Consider the following 16,417-nt stretch of genomic DNA (forward strand, 5'->3'; position numbering starts at 1 on the left):
TCCAGAAGTGTTGATATTGCGTAAACCATAATCATTAACGTTTCTGTCCCAATGTCACTTTGAACTCCAGAGCGGATCCCTGTTGTGTGTGAGTAGCGCGTGGTCTCGCCGCCTCACCCCAAAGAGCCAACTCACGGATGCTGGTTTTTCTGAAACTGAGACAAGAACCCGTCCTTATCTCAGTGTTGCCCTGCATGAAATGTTGCATGACTTCACTTTTCCAATGCTGCAATACTGCTTTTTCCAAGTTCTGTTTAGATGCCTCCATAGAGATACGCCCACAGGACAAATTTACACTCCTTACAAAGCACTGAACACTACTAAAAAAGAGAATTGGGGTTTGTCTGTAAAGCAATCCATCTAGAAATGAAACTCAAATGAGAATGCATCTACCGGAGTGTTAAGAGGTTTTGCTGTCTCTCAGTGATGGCTACAACAAATCTGCTCTGGAGTGCAAACCACAGGCTGGCCAGGCTGCGACCTCTGTTTGTTCTCACGGTTTTCACCCACATCTGAGGACCCAACTGAATATTTTCTGCAAATCCTCAGATGACTGTAAAAATGAGCTGCTAAGAACTTTCAACATTCAGTTGGCGAATGAGTAAAATTATTTTACGATGCATTGCAGAAGTTCCTCTGCACGAAGCGCAATTAGTGTTTTAAGTGCATTTAAGCACTTTACCGCACGGACGCTGCATTTCCACGCCAAGGGTCTCATGGGGCACAGTGACCTTCTGCGGAGATGAGTTTTGAAGTCTGTGTGCTTTCTTTTCCAGAACAGCTAGAATATGCACTGTAAGCTGTGACACGCTTGCCACGTTTTCTGTACGTGACGTGCTTTATTTCAAGCCATATACAGCATGTTCTCATTTTTACCCCGCGTCTCAACAGGAGCTGAACAGCGCAGCTGGGAGAGGGGAGCGGGAGAAAAGGCCTGAGCAAACGCTCTCACACTGTCTGCTGCCTTTACATAGGAAACTTTTAGAATATAAATCACACGTGCGTATAGTGGTTAAAACGGGGATCTATATTTTTTTCCAATTGTGAATTTTTCTTGCAATTTTAAAAGTGCTCCTGAGAAGTACGATGTTGGCAGACATGTGGTCCATAGGCACTGTGGCCCAAGAAGTGTTTAGTGTGCTCTGGGCTAAGACTTACACATTTATTTCTTCTTTAGTTACTTCAGAAAATATGTAGTCCCAAAGGGAATATCTTTGGAAGTAAGCAAGTTTTGAGCAGATAACTTAAGGTCACATTAAAGTACAAGCAGCCATTAGTTTTCAGAAGGACTGGAAATATATTTCAATATACAAATAAAAGCCTCTTTCAGGTGTTAACTAGTGAATTTTAAAAATTCCTATGTAAGACCTGACCTCATCTGGAAGCCTTAAGAGATTTAAGTTTCCCATTCTTTGATGCTCAGTCTGGGGTCTTTATTCATCTATGCTATAAATAATTGGAAAAAGCAGGTTTATGAACACAAACACCAGTTTTTGGGGCTACATTGCAGACAGTTTGGCTGGTTTTTGCCCCGTCCCAGAGCAGGCACGCCGTACTGTGTTCCCTGCACGCCGATGTGCCTCCTGGGCTCATGGAAGCAGCACAGACTTTCTTTTGCCACCAGACCTCCTCATGGACAACAATTCTAAACGCTGTTGTGCGATTTCCTTAAGATAAGTACTTTGATTTCTACACCTATTGGCTTGAACTTCAAGGAAGAATTTTTATTTTATTTTATTTTTAATGCATTAACCATACTGAGCAATGTTGGCGGAATGGAGCAGTTTGGAAATGCTCTTTGTCTTTGTTGCTCGGTTCCCTTTGCTGATTCTTGGGTGCAGCCAGGTTGTGCTGTGACAATATCTGGCTGATTGAAAATTACTGTTCCAGTGATTTACAAGTAAGTAGCTATAATGTAAAATCACTAAATGGCAAGTATAAGAATAACCTTGTTTTAAGATCTTAAAGCGGTTAAATCAGTTTTTCCTCTTTAGCGTTTCAAGTCTGTGCCTAATTTCATTAGCCCTTTTTTCTTTTCCATGTTCAATGAATTGCAACATCTGTTAAGTCCTATTCAGTCACTACCCTGTTTGTGTATGTGTGTTTTAAAAAATTAAAAAGCCAAAGCACTTTCTCCCCTGGATGAAGGACACTGTCAGCGGATTTAGAAGGGAGAAATGATAACCCCCTGGTAGTGCCACTGCCACAGCCTGGGTAAAATAACTGTCAGGAAGAAGCAGAATATAGGAACCCTGAACCTCCTGTGCACTGTGCTCATGTCTTTCTCTTTTTCTGTTTGTGTGGTTTTTAGGGGGAGCTGGAGCGTCAGCTTCTTCAGGCAAATCCCATTCTGGAATCCTTTGGGAATGCAAAGACAGTGAAAAATGACAACTCGTCCCGCTTTGTGAGTTACTCCTTTTGTCTTTCAAGTCTGTACCTCTAGCTTTCTGTTTATGGAGAAATTCCCTTTTTAGGAATCTATCTATTAGTATCAGAAGCTTGCTTTCTTTGCTCCACAAATTCAGGTTCTACAATGTTTTCTGCACTGTGTTGGACTCACTGCAGATGCGTTCTCACTGGCTCTGGGCAAAATCTGTCACTGTACCCAGTTTCCAACCTCAACCACCCTTGAATTGCCAGTAGTGTTCACAGTATAACAAATATAACTGTGCTGTGCAGCTGAACTGGGACTTAAGGGCACAAATTGCTGCTGAACTACTATAAAGCACGAGGGACCATCAATATGGAATTTGGCTGAATATGTCGCCTTTCTGTCAGTAGCAGTGATTGGTATATCAACTGTTTTTTTAATCAATTTTTTTAAATAGCATAAAACTTGCATTTAAAAGCCTCTCTGACTGCCTTACTGAAGGAAAGCCAAAAAGACAATAGGACTTATTCAAGGTGTTGGGCACCCTTGTCGCTGGTTGATGTTTCTGTTGGGTTGGTGCCTTGTTTCACATGCTGTTCCGGGGCAGATAACCACAGTATCACAGTATGTTTAGGACTGGAAGGGACCTCAGAAGATCATCCAGTCCAATCCCCCATGGAGCAGGAATGCCCAGGTGAGGTCACACAGGAACATGTCCAGGCGGGTTTTGAATGTCTCCAGAGAAGGAGACTCCACAACCCCCCTGGGCAGCCTGGGCCAGGCTCTGTCACCCTCACCATGAAGAAGTTTCTTCTCAAATTTAAGTGGAACTTCTTGTGTTCCAGCTTGATCCCAACAGTAACAGATAACCATTTGAGATGTGTTGCAGTGTCTTAAAAATAGTGGCAGAACTCAGGGTGAACAGCTAATTACCACTTCTTAAAACTTCCTTCTCTTTGGAGGAAGAAAAAAAGCCTCTCCTGCTTCAGGGGAAAGATGCTTTTACTACAACTTTAAAACGGTATAGGAGGCATTAAATCTTTTTTTCTTGCGAGAACAAAACTGGAATTTACAGAACAAATGAAAGATTTCTTGGCTGCCTTGACATTTCAACAGTTGCTTGAATTTATAATGTATGAACTCGGCTCCAGTGATAAGGACTCTGGAAAACTGTATGACTAAATCCCTTAAATAGCCTTTTCAATCAAGAAGAGAGAGCAGAGTATTGTAGAAATTCAACTTCGGTAATTTTATAGCCACATTATTTACAATATTGTTTGATACCTATATATGTTTTGTATAGGATTTATGATACCAACAGATTTCACTGCACGATAATTCTTCTTTGTTACCCGTCTTGAATCCATCAGAGATTGTACTAATTTAATGAAGATACATTTTTGCTAAAAGATGTTAGCATCTGGTTTGTATTACACTGCAGTCTGCGTTGCTGTTGTGAACATAATCGCTTAGATGGCTCCAGCTCTATTTTTATAAAGGAGTGAGTATAATGCACTCCAGATGGTGTCATCTCATGCAGAAAAAAAAAATGATCTTTAGCAACAACCATTTAAAAACCTAAAAAATATATATCCTCCCCCCAAGTGCGAAGTGCTGTTGTTCAGCCCATACAGGGCTGACAGTCATCGGTGCACCCCACGGAGGTACAGCCCGTTCCCTGCCCGCCGATAGGACCAGACAGGACTGAAATAAGACTAGTTAGTGTCAAATCAATTGGGTTTTGTCTGCCAAAAGCCGTTCTCTTGCATTTCAGGAAATAAAGTCTCTAGTTTGTAGTGGGCTTGTTGGGTTCATGCTGCAGGACTAAATGCTTCCTTCTAATGTGATTTTACAAAGCCATGTACTTAGTTCTATAATGAGAGTTTTAACAGAATTCATTTGTTAGATGAACACCACTACAGGCTATAATTGATCAATTAAAGATTTCACAACAAGATTTGCCAGTGCTAGTTAAAGGCTGTATTAATATTTTGCTTTTGAGAAGATGAGCTAGCAAAGTGGTCTCTGCAGTGTAGATCTCTTTGAAGCATGGGGTGTGTGGGATGCTCATTTAATCACTGCATTGCCTCTCAGTTTTTATTCATGGAACTGGTAACTTGATGGCAGAAATTAGATAAGTTTTAAGGGTGAAACAGAGTTAAGTGGTTCTGAATTAGATCAGAAAAAGCCATTGTCTAGACCTTTTGTGGTGCCTCCTGTTTGTTTTCACATGTAACAAGGCAAATTCAAACTGTGTTATTCTAAGAAGGATCTGTGATGCCCATTCTCGGTAAAAAGTTGTCAGCTGCCAATCTTGCCATGTCAGTGCTGACACGTGTGTTATGTCTAGTTTATGGGCTGGATTTTAGTAAAATGTCAGTTCATTCTTTGTGACAGTTATAAACCCAGCTGTTTGGAATTGCTACTGAGCAAAAAGGATAAATGCATCAGTTACAGGCTGGGCTTATTCTGTTTCTTCATACTCAGAAATCTGAGCTCAAGTGCTGGTCCCTTACAGGGCATCTTGAACACAAACCTTGTTCCTTGGCTCAGTCATTGTAGTGCCACTGGCTTTCCAACCCAACTGCAGATTAAGCAGGAGAGATTAACTGTTGATGCTAATTTAAAATATTCCACCAGTTTTCTTAAAACTTAGAGAAATCACTTTGAGTTGAAGATAATCTCATTGCTTTCTACAGCTGCCTGAGAGGAGGTTGTAGCATAGAGAGTGTTGGTCTCTTCTCCCAAGTAGCAAGTGACAGGATGAGAGGAAACGGCCTCAAGTTGCGCCAGGGGAGGTTGAGGTTGGTTTTAGGAACAATTTCTTCCCCAAAGGGCTGTGGGGCATTGGAACAGGCTGCCCAGGGCAGTGCTGGAGTCACCAGCCCTGGAGGGTTGGACAGACGGACATGAGGTTCTCAGGACATGGGGCAGGGACAGGGGTGGGTTATGGTTGGACTGGGTGATCTGGAGGGTCTCTTCCAACCCAAATGATTCTATGTCAAACCGCAGTCACAGAGCAGTTGGTTTGCTCTGGGACTATGTCAAGATCAGGCTGGTAGTTGGGTTAGACCTTTCTCTGGATTCACTGGTGTGGCTGGGGGGGAAAGCTGGTAGGTCTTGTGCACACAGATCTTTTTGACATGAATAAACCTTATTGAGGAAGTGGAGGAGAAGGGCAGGGTGTTCTGGTAAGAAGGTGGAAGAGTTAAAATGATTGCAGCAACTTACTGCAGCATGGCCATAAACCCCCCAACATACACCTACTAGATCAGGCCGTTGCTAAAATACATGTATTCTACAAGCTTGTTGAGTAGAATATATAACGTAAAAATCAACAGTAGAGTCTCTGAGCTGAATGGATCTCCCAAACAAGAATTCGCTTTAATGAACGAATGGCGCTAATCAGTCAGACTTGAGATAAGTCAGGATTTGGATGCTGATTTGATGAGTGCTCAGAAAGGCCCCTGCAAAATATTATGTATTAGTAGTGGGCTTTTTGCAGGTACCATCAAAAGAAGCATTTAGACAGTTGTTAGCGAATTGCTGTGATGCTCCTGATCTCCAAAACCTGATCACGTGTGGACAGAGAACTGTGGAAATTGGATGCGCTGAAAATGTAGAGCCCGGGGCAGGCACTGGGTTCCCATTGGTATCTTCACGTGTTTGCAACCGGGGGAATATGTAACAGTTTCATGAGCACAAACTTGAAATACAGTAATGGTGCTGTTAAATGTGTCCAACTCTGAGTTTAGAATGTTCATAGAAAAGAGACCCATCAGGTTGGGGAACAGATGTGGCTTAAAAGTACTTTAGTATATCCACTTGCTTTCCAAGAGCTACTCTACATGTAGGGATTGTCTTCTTTATTTCGTCCTCTGGGGAGGTAAGGAGGCATGTGTGGAAGAAATCAGTATATTGCTTCTCTTAGTCCTTTCTTTACCGAGTGCTGGAAGAGAGAGGCCATGCTGAGAGCAGCCGTCCTGGTTTAAAAGAATGGAAATAAAGCTGGGCAGCACACAGAGCCAGGATTACTGCCGATAGAGCGAACTTGCTGGTACCTGAAGGTGCTATAGAAATCTTAACATGTAAGTGTTGCTAGCAGCCTTAGACATTGTGTTTGGTCAATGTGAGACACTGAGCTTCACTTTCCAAAGTTTTTAATGAGTCTGGGTTACAGATGTATCATGAATACGGGTTCTTTAATCTTCAGGAAGCGTATGTGTGCAGAGTAACTCATTGCAATGATGGCCAAGTACATTGAAGGGAAAAGCTTTTGTTAGAACTTGTGTGAAGTGCTTGTTACATGAATGCAAGTATGATTATGTTTTAACAGCATTGTTGTCTTAAAAACAATAGTAGTTACAAAAAATATCTCTTTTCTTTGCAGGGCAAGTTTATTAGGATTAACTTTGATGTTACTGGTTATATTGTCGGGGCCAACATTGAGACATGTATCCTACTTCATGCCACGTCATCGTAAAATGCAAGTTTTCTGCTTGTTTTGCTTTTAACCGTAGAATTCAGTGGAATGCAGTGAAAGGTTACCACATTTCTACATTCCTTTGACAACATCTTTCTTTGTTTCAAAACAGCCAATCAAATATCACAAAGTCAGCGTTGCTTCCTCATGCTTAGAAATCAGATATCCCCAAATTTTGCACTCAGAAATCTGCTGGATTTTCAAACCAGCTTTAAAACCGAGGTGTGTTACATAGGGAAACCTTTTGAAAGGCGCTTGCTCTATGAACATTTCTAGAATAAAAAAACAAACACCTTCCTCTTGAGGTGCTGCAGTGCTGCTGCTGCGGTGCTGCTGCGGTGCTGCTCCTGCGGTGCTGCTGCGGTGCTGGTGCTGCTGCGGTGCTGCTGCGGTGCTGGTGCTGCTGCGGTGCTGCTGCGGTGCTGGTGCTGCTGCGGTGCTGCTGCGGTGCTGGTGCTGCTGCGGTGCTGGTGCTGCGGTGCTGCTGCTGCTGCGGTGCTGCTGCTGCGGTGCTGGTGCTGCTGCTGCTGCGGTGCTGCTGCTGCTGCGGTGCTGGTGCTGGTGCTGCGGTGCTGGTGCTGCGGTGCTGGTGCTGCGGTGCTGCAGGAGGAGCTGATGCTGGTTAGAAAGTGAGGGAGCCGGAAGTGCTGGGAAACCTTCTGTTCTCTTAGGTCTTCTAGATACCAACATAGGTTCAATAACATGACACCTACTAGCAGTTTATACTGAAACCTAATTCAGTTTTAGCTTTAAGGTTCATTTTTATTTATGATTGTGTAATAACAAGTAAAAATACTTGCACTGAAAGCCCTTCTCTAAAGTTATTTTCTTTATATTACAAATAACATGTAATTTATTTTAGTTTGTTTAGTTTTCTGGGGGAATAGCAATAGGGTGGTCGTAAAATTATGAAAGCGGAAGTCTCGGTAAACAATTAGTGAGTATTAATCATAAACAACGCTGCAGTGAAGCTTACATTCTGTTGCTGTTAGTGAAACTGCTTAATTTTTAAGTTCATTGAATGTTTGGAACTGTCACGAAATGTGATTTCCCAATAAGGCTGGGAGAGTTCTCTAGGTATTGAAAATATGCTTTACTGATAAATGGTTTTTCATTCAGCGCAGGAGGGCAGGCAGCTTTTGCTCTTATGAAAGTTCAGATGAATTTTTTTTGCCTAGAGCCTTGTGAAAGTAGGAGAACTTAAATCTTAGGGATTTTTTTTTATCACAGGAACTCATCTTTGCCTGTAACCTGTGCCATTTCAAATCCCCATCCCATGTTTGTTCTACAGTATGGCATATCAAGAAATAAAAACTTAAACAACATTACACCTTAGGAGACACTGTCTGCTGCACAAGTGGGGTTTGGGAGCCATTTAACAGCAGTGCAGGTTGTATGTAAAAATGCAGTGCTTGAAATAAATGAAAAACACCATTCAGATAAACTACTTTTGAGTTCAGCAGCTGCTGGATTTTTGGTATGAAGAGTTCAGCCCTGACCTTAGGAGAAGCGATTGAAAAAGAATGGGCAGCTTGCCCTCCCGCTTGGACTCCAGCTCATCCGTTCCAGGCAATTGTCCGCTGCAGGTAGCAAGGAAATGCAGCCAGCACTCAAGAAATTAGTTTGCTGGAATTAACTGTGGTTTTCTACCAGCCTGAATTTGAAATCTCTCATTTAAAGTCACGCAAAGTTCATATTCAACATAGTCCTGCGATTACTATTCTATTAAGTTCTCTTAAGAGCTATTAGGATCTGTTTGGTTTTAAAGTGCTTACGTAGCCTGCTTTGAGAGTTTTGTTTGCGTTGGGTGTTTTTAACTCAAAATTGTAGAAGATCCTTGACTAGTTACAATTAGACTTGTTGGAAAAGTCTCGCGCTGTTCGTCAGGCTAAAGATGAGCGGACGTTTCATATCTTCTATCAGCTACTGGCTGGAGCAGGAGAACACCTCAAGTGTAAGTAGAGCATCTCATTTTGTTGCTTCTGTCTATGTGTCTTGTTTGTTATTTCAGTGTTTGAGCTATTCTTTGGTCATGAAACAGTGAGGTTTAGAAAAAGAACGAGAAGCCAAGTGGCTTTGTTTTGTAATAACTTCTGTGTTTTATCAAATATGCTGTCAAGCAGCTCTTGCGTTTCAAGCAATGGCTCCTACATGACAAAGTCCAGCTTGGTCAGTGTCTGGCTGGGAATCACTGGTTTGAACTTGCAGTGCTCCCAGCTGATAAATGATAAACCCGTTTGGCAGTGACCCTCTGTCTGTTCTGGCCCATGCCTTCAAACTGGGTGGAAAAGCAGCCATTTTACTGAAACATAATGAAACCCTGGGGCTGTCTTCAGCCATTGAAGTACCGTATTCATTATCTTCTGCTCTTTTCTCTCTCGGTAACTAGGAATTTGTTAGGTTGTGATAAGCGAAACTATATGAAGGTACAAACTTCAAAGAGCTGATCTATGTTTTCCCTTTCTGTTGGAGATAAACTGGTGCTCAGCATCCTTGATGTGGTAATCACCAACACCTAATGCCATTTCTGCCTGTGTCCGTCACCTTTCAATAGAGATACTACATTTAGGTTATTCCAGATAGGGATTTGAGATTATGCTAGATCTGAGTTGGGTCATGTTCTGTTTACAGGCTTAATGCATTAAAAAGCTTGTGTAGTTTGCTACAGATAAAGATTCTCGGTATCAGGCTTCAACTTCTAAGATCCATTCATATTTTTAGAGTTTCAGAAGCTGGTGTAATAGCTTGTAGCCTATTTGACCAACAGGTTTTACTAAGTGTGGTTTGGATGTGAATGTAGATGTGAATGGCATTTTTAGCTTATTTTTCTCTTCTTCTCCCCCCACTACAGCTGACTTGCTGCTTGAAGGATTTAACAATTACAGATTTCTGTCTAATGGCTACATCCCTATACCTGGGCAACAAGACAAAGATAACTTTCAGGAGACTATGGAGGCCATGCACATAATGGGATTCTCACACGATGAGATCTTGTGTAAGTTATTGAGCCTTTTGGATTTTTAGAGTGTACTTTTTTCTCTTGCGCGCACACACGCTTGCTCGTCTAATGTCACCAAATTTAATGTTGCTTCGGTGTCTTGACAGCCTGCAGCAAACTTTGGCTTAACATGAGCTAGAGTTGAATTAAAGCTGTTTGCCCCAAAAGTACAGTACAAACTTTATTTCATTTCTGAAGTCAGATTTTGAATTTGGAAGGAAAGTGACACAAGTAACAGAAGAGAAATTTGTTAAGCTGAGCTCTCTTTGATTAAATTGTTGCATATGACTTTTGTTAACACAGCAATGCTGAAAGTGGTATCTTCAGTGCTACAATTTGGGAATATTTCCTTTAAGAAGGAGAGAAATACTGACCAAGCTTCTATGCCAGAGAATACTGGTAAGTTGATCACGTTTGTACAGCTTCTTCTGACTTGAGCTGTGGTTTTCTTCTTGCCGTGTGCTTAGTGCCCCCTTTTGAAAGTGCAGAACAGTCTTAGGAGCTTCCTCGACAGGTTCTGTGCCAGAAATAGGCCGTGACTGTTATGGTAGTAGCCCACAGGCAATGATTTAAACTCTCCTCTTCTACTCTCATAATGCAGACAAATTTAAGTATCCATCAACAGAATTTATGCTGTTTGCATTGCTTCTAAACCTTGAACAAGTATTTCAGTTGTAGTCCTGTTTATAGCTATCTCCAAAGACTTAAGCACCAGGAAAAAGTATGTGCTTAAATCAGCTTGTTTTCTTTGGGTCTTGACAGCATTTTTCTTGCCAATGGTGAGAGCCCTGGAGCCAAGCACAACTTCCATAGTGAAATGGCTGAACGTGGGAATGCTGTATTTAGAAAAATCTGATTTCTGAAGTGGCACCGCAGTGTGACTGAGATTTTATTTGTCAGTTGGTACCTGCAATGTGATCAGCATTTGGGGGAGTATATTTCTGCACTAAAAAAAGGTTGCTGCTGCTGAAGCAAATCTCAGGCTTTTAATTTAGTTCTTCAGTACCAACCTTTTAAATGCTCTCATGGAAAGTTGGCTTTGAGAATTGACACCAGTGGAAAAAGCAGTAAGAACCATTCACGGGACCTGCTGCACGTGCACAACTCAAATTCTTGTCTGTGTCTCATTTTGCAAATGTCCTAAATTGCTGTGCAGGTAGTTGCGGTGTCCCCAGTTTTTATCATTTCTCGGGCGGTGCCTGCTGCCCAGAGTGCTCCAGCAAGCAGTGTGGATTAAAACTCAGTAGTCACCGACTCAGTATTTGCCTGACAGTTGGAACTTTGGACATCAATTTGTAATTATAAAATTTGCTATAAGTATATTGTACTATTGGGTATTTCTAATACTGGATAGAAAATTCTGAATTGTAAAGCAAAGAGGCTGAAAAGCTCAGATCATAGTTAAAGCATCTTTCTGTTCTCTTGCATTTAAAAAATTATTTGGTTATGTGGTCTTTGCTATTGTACCTGTGAGGCTGATCTCTCACTTCTTCTCATCCATACTGTCACATCTCACTGTAACGAGTTTCTTTAGCATCCTTCAGAGAAATAAGTGTGTCTCGGTAGCAATTCAGCTCATTTAGAGGCGTGTTTGCAGTAGATCAGGTCAGTATCTCCACAGATGGGAAGGAATTTGGGTAGTGGAGATGTGAACCTATTCAAAGAATATGGAAGGCAAATTCTGCCTTATAAATAATAAATATGGATTAAAAATATTTATTTCAAGCATGGATAGAAGAGGTGGCAAGAAAACCTTATAGCCTCGCTGGATGAAGAGGACGGAGAAGCTGTATTGAGATAGTTATTCCACACTTGCCAGCTTTGGAAGAAGCTTTTCTGCTAAAAGGGCAGGTGTTTATCAGCAACCTCGTAAGGTTCACGCTTCACCTGTGATACAAGCTTTTCAGTACATTTTGCTTTCTAATAATTCAGAATTTCATATCCAAAACCCAATAGTAATAGAAGCGAGGATAGTCATGGCTTTCTACAGGGCTTTTGCACTTTTTCAAAGGAATTTTTGCAGTTATAACCAGTCCTATGCTTGGAACCAGTAGAGTTTTGGCTTGAAAATGGTTTTGTTTCAGTCAGTCAATGCTCTGAACTGCTGGCTGCACCCTCCCTCAGCGTCTGAATCAGATGGGATTTGTAGTATTACCTCTGCCACGGTTTATTGTTGTTATTGTTACCTAAGCTGTGTTTTACTACAAACTGGAAAGGTAGGGACAATAAATTCCATATTACAGTTCAGGAAGAAGGAGCTGAGTGTAGTGTTTGAAGTGCTGCATGGGGGAAAACCCTCCTCCTAAAAAAGTGTAGTATCCTTTCAATGCTATCTGTCGTGCCAGAGTACCAAGCTGATGCTCATGGCTATTTAGTATTTTCATGTTCTCGGTGTTTTTTTAAAGATCCTGGCAGCATTTGCTGCTTGACACTAAGCTCTAAGTTTTTTCTGATGTGCTGATGTATGTTTGTATAGTCAAAGCCCAGAAATGCTCCTGTGTGCAGCTAAAATGAAAGGAGTGCTTAATTTGTGATGCTACCCTAATTTCACTGATAAAGTTGTGTGTTGATTCATGAACCCTTCTAATGAATATATAGACAGAGAATCTCAACATTATGAGCAAGTAGTAAATAGTATTTTTAGTATCAGCAAGAAAAAATTGCAGAGGAAGCTCTTATAAAGTGGGGTGAAAATCTAATTGCCAATGCTGATTTGTAAAAATGTTTTGTTTTTTCGTCTTGACAGTAAAAGGAGGAGCTGTCAGGTTGCAAAGATAAGGGGCTACATACTTGGCAGTGTGGAGGGCCCTGCTGAGGGGCAACACTTACCTGAACCTAAAAATACCTTTAGTGTCACTGTCATTTTTAGAAGTATGGAATCAGACACACCTAACCTATGGGGAAAATTATTTAGAAAAAGGGTTTGATTCAGCAAGAATATGTAATGATGGTTGTTTCATATAATGAACGTGACACCAGGAGAGTTCATGCTGTCTAAAGAAAGCTGCTGCTTGCATTGTTGCTCGATGTGAAATATCGTTCTATATAGACCATTACAAACCATGTTGTGAACTGTTTGAACAACGTCTGTGACAGCAGCATGACACTGGTGTAACTGATGAAAGCGAAACAGAGATTTTAAGCAACCTTCAGTGTGATGGAGTTGTGATGTCCTCGCACTGTCTGTTTTGGGTTGGTTTTTTTTTCTGGAGATGAGAAAATGCATTTCCTCTTTTAAAGTAACCCAATGAACACTTGCACCTGAGCTGTGGACCAGTACGTGCCCTCCCTGCAATGTGATGAGCATCCAGTGTTCCCAGCACTGTGCTTCGGCGCAGGTTCCAGCGGGCACTGGGAGGGCTGGGCAGGGTTCTGTCCCTGGGACAGATGTGTCACCAAACTGTGCGTCACCCAAACCACTGTTGCGGATGGCGGTTCATTTTTTAAGTGGGCACATGACGACCTTTGTCACTGGCTCATCGTCCCGATGTTGCTGGTGAGTATTTCAGCACTTCCGTGTGTTGTTCTGCTCTCCAGTGGCACAGAAGCTCTGCCACCTCCTGGGGATGAACGTCATGGAGTTCACCCGTGCCATCCTGACCCCGCGCATCAAGGTGGGCAGAGACTACGTGCAGAAAGCCCAGACCAAAGAACAAGTAAGTTGTGATGCTTTAAAGATGAAGTGAAACTGTACCTCGTCCTACTTAGCTCTTAATACAGAAAGTGGGCATTGAGTGTGTACTGCCAGTGGCTTTGTTTAAGCTTATTGATTTTTACCATATAAGAACATTTATTAAAATATAATAGCAGAATAGAAGGAACCTTTCTATTTCCTTGATCTGCTGCTACTTTCATCCTTCAGTGTAGTCATTGTACATATTAAATGCATAGAGAGCTTTTGTTTTTTTCTGAAACATTTTTAAAAACAAATTTTTCATGACATTAATCAAACTGTTCACTGTTTCTACTGCTTGTTTTCATTCCTCTTCGCTATTAACCCCATTAAACTTTTTCTGTTCCTTAGTTATTTGTGATAACATCTGTCTGTGTTCTTTCGCTGATTTCTCCGGGGTAGATAAGTTTTCCTGTTTGGATTTTCAGGCAGACTTTGCAGTGGAAGCTTTGGCAAAGGCCACCTATGAACGGCTCTTCCGCTGGCTTGTTCACCGCATTAACAAAGCTTTGGACAGGACCAAACGACAGGGAGCATCTTTTATTGGAATTCTGGATATTGCTGGGTTTGAAATCTTTGAGGTACTTCAAAACACCCTTAATCAGATTTTTCTTTACCCTGTTCCTGTGCGTTCGGGACTTAATCCCTGCATGGTCCGAGGCTGCAGGGGCAGGAGGGTTTTCTTTTGTAGAGTGCAAATGCTTTGAGAACCTTCAATTACAGTGCCAAAAAAATCATACTTAGGTCTGAATTATTTTTTATATATGATCATTTTTCCTACTATGCATTAGTTTAGTTATATCTAACAGGAAACATAAGAGATTTGAATAATGCTCTTTCCAGTTTCTTTTACAATATATTTGAGTGCTGCAGACTTTTGGGGTATTTCCTTGTACAGTCAAATTTTTGACTTCCAGATAGGTGGTAAATCCTGTCCCTCGATTATTCTTGCTTACTAATGTTATTTTTGCAGTTGAACTCCTTTGAGCAACTCTGCATTAACTACACCAACGAGAAGCTTCAGCAGTTATTTAACCACACGATGTTTATCCTGGAGCAAGAGGAGTACCAGCGAGAGGGGATCGAGTGGAATTTCATTGACTTTGGACTGGATCTGCAGCCTTGCATTGACTTAATTGAAAGACCTGTAAGTTTGTGCATAATTAATGCTCTGAGGAGTAGAGGCTAGACTTCTGCGTTTCTCTTTTGCTGCCTGCAAACTGCAAGACTGTGCAGAGATTTCTCGCACATCTTTCACAAAAGCTGAATTAATTTGAATGTTGAAATGCAAAGTCTATAAATTAGTAAAAGAATTTATCCTTACAGGATTTTACCCTGATGTTAGGGTAGAACACTGAACTAAAGATATTCAGCTGCTAATTTCATACTTTTTTTTGCTGGTACTAATGAAATCTTTAGTCCTGTCACTTTCATATTAAACCATGCCATTGTGTTAGAGGAGCTCTATAGTGGTGACTCAAAGCTTCTCAAGATTTATGGTAATTTTTTTGCATTTGAAAACAACAGCAAAATTCATGAAACTTTGTTTAGGGTAGAGTTTTCCCCATGTATCTGCAAATAGGAAAACAGTATCTTAAAGGTGGTTTTATTCACTCTGTTAACACGTTTCTCTGGTTGCTCCATCTCTGGAAGCTGAAGAGGCTCTAAAGAGCAGGAGGAGCAGTTGGATTGGGGGAGAACAAAGATCATAGTTCCTGAAAGTTCTTGCTGTCAAAATTGTTTTGTGACCTTTAAAATTAAACATAGGGCATTGTAGTTACTACCCTCCACATTTCTGTGTGTGTATTCTAGAGCATGGATAAGCTGCCCATGACGCTGCGTGTTCTGAGGAGCAGAAAAGCCCATGAGCCACGTTCTTGTTTGTCTTTAGAGTAGGAAAAGGGAAATCTTGTTTCAGTTATCAAAGGTTTGGGCTTAGAGTGTGGAACTCCAGAAGGTTCTGCCTCTTTGGAACGTAAAATCTCTGCCCTAAAGCCTCGGGGCGGGGGGAGGTGTGGATGCTTTCAGTGCGCCGGTGTTCAGGTGACCATCCTAAAAATGCATCAAATGACTTGATTTTTATTTATTTATTTATTTTTCCTGAAAAGCAAATGTCATTAGCTTTGTGATCATTCTGTAAATGAGGTAGGTGATGCCGTGTCGCAGGCACATAGAAACATCTCTCTTCATGTGTCTAAACTTTACATTCAGTAGAAACTTTTGAAGTATGAATTATTATAAACTCTCTTTTTTCTGTTGGTTCCCTGTGTACATCAGTCTGTCTTCCCTGAGGGAAATGACCCTGTCCAACAGTTCTACAGCCGTAAAATACAGACATTGCTTGTTCCCTTCTTTATTTCAAGAATAAGTGAACCTTCAAATTGAGTGCTTAAATTAACTAGCAAGGGAAGGGATGTTAACAGAGATTAAATCCAACTGGATTTCAGGCAAACCCTCCTGGCGTGTTAGCGCTACTGGACGAAGAATGTTGGTTCCCTAAAGCTACTGACAAGACGTTTGTGGAAAAGTTGGTCCAAGAGCAAGGAACCCACTCCAAGTTCCAAAAGCCAAGACAACTGAAGGACAAAGCAGATTTCTGCATTATTCACTACGCGGGGAAGGTAAGGGTTAAATATTAAATACTCGGTTAGAAACTTTGGTTTGGGGAAAGTACTATGCGGTGTAGCTATCAATTTAGAAATACTCTTGCAGGAGAGTGGTCTTGTTTCATTTTCTCAAACATATTAAGGAGTGCTTTGATGGAACTTTCATTACCAAATAGAACTGAAAAGTAGAAATTAATATTAGATTTAGTAAATATTTCAATTGCCTTTAATTTTGTTGTCAGGTCTTACAGGTGAGTTTTCTCAGGACTTTTATTGAAAGACATCT

At 41.2% G+C, this 16,417-nt stretch overlaps 1 protein-coding gene across 4 annotated transcripts in view; it reads left to right on the top strand.

The window, feature by feature from the left end:
* Positions 1-16,417, top strand: part of MYH10 (myosin heavy chain 10) — a 106,133-nt gene that overhangs the window by 59,168 nt on the left and 30,548 nt on the right. For all 4 annotated transcript variants that reach the window (XM_065034328.1, XM_065034330.1, XM_065034329.1 and 1 more), the window contains 9 exons: positions 2,312-2,404; positions 6,762-6,825; positions 8,710-8,808; positions 9,706-9,849; positions 10,156-10,251; positions 13,390-13,508; positions 13,954-14,106; positions 14,499-14,672; positions 15,973-16,146. In XM_065034328.1, coding sequence (XP_064890400.1) covers positions 2,312-2,404; positions 6,762-6,825; positions 8,710-8,808; positions 9,706-9,849; positions 10,156-10,251; positions 13,390-13,508; positions 13,954-14,106; positions 14,499-14,672; positions 15,973-16,146 — 1,116 coding nt within the window. The remainder of the gene's footprint in view (positions 1-2,311; positions 2,405-6,761; positions 6,826-8,709; positions 8,809-9,705; positions 9,850-10,155; positions 10,252-13,389; positions 13,509-13,953; positions 14,107-14,498; positions 14,673-15,972; positions 16,147-16,417) is intronic.

This window comes from Columba livia, chromosome 18, assembly GCF_036013475.1.
Source record: "Columba livia isolate bColLiv1 breed racing homer chromosome 18, bColLiv1.pat.W.v2, whole genome shotgun sequence".
Lineage (NCBI taxonomy): Eukaryota > Metazoa > Chordata > Aves > Columbiformes > Columbidae > Columba > Columba livia.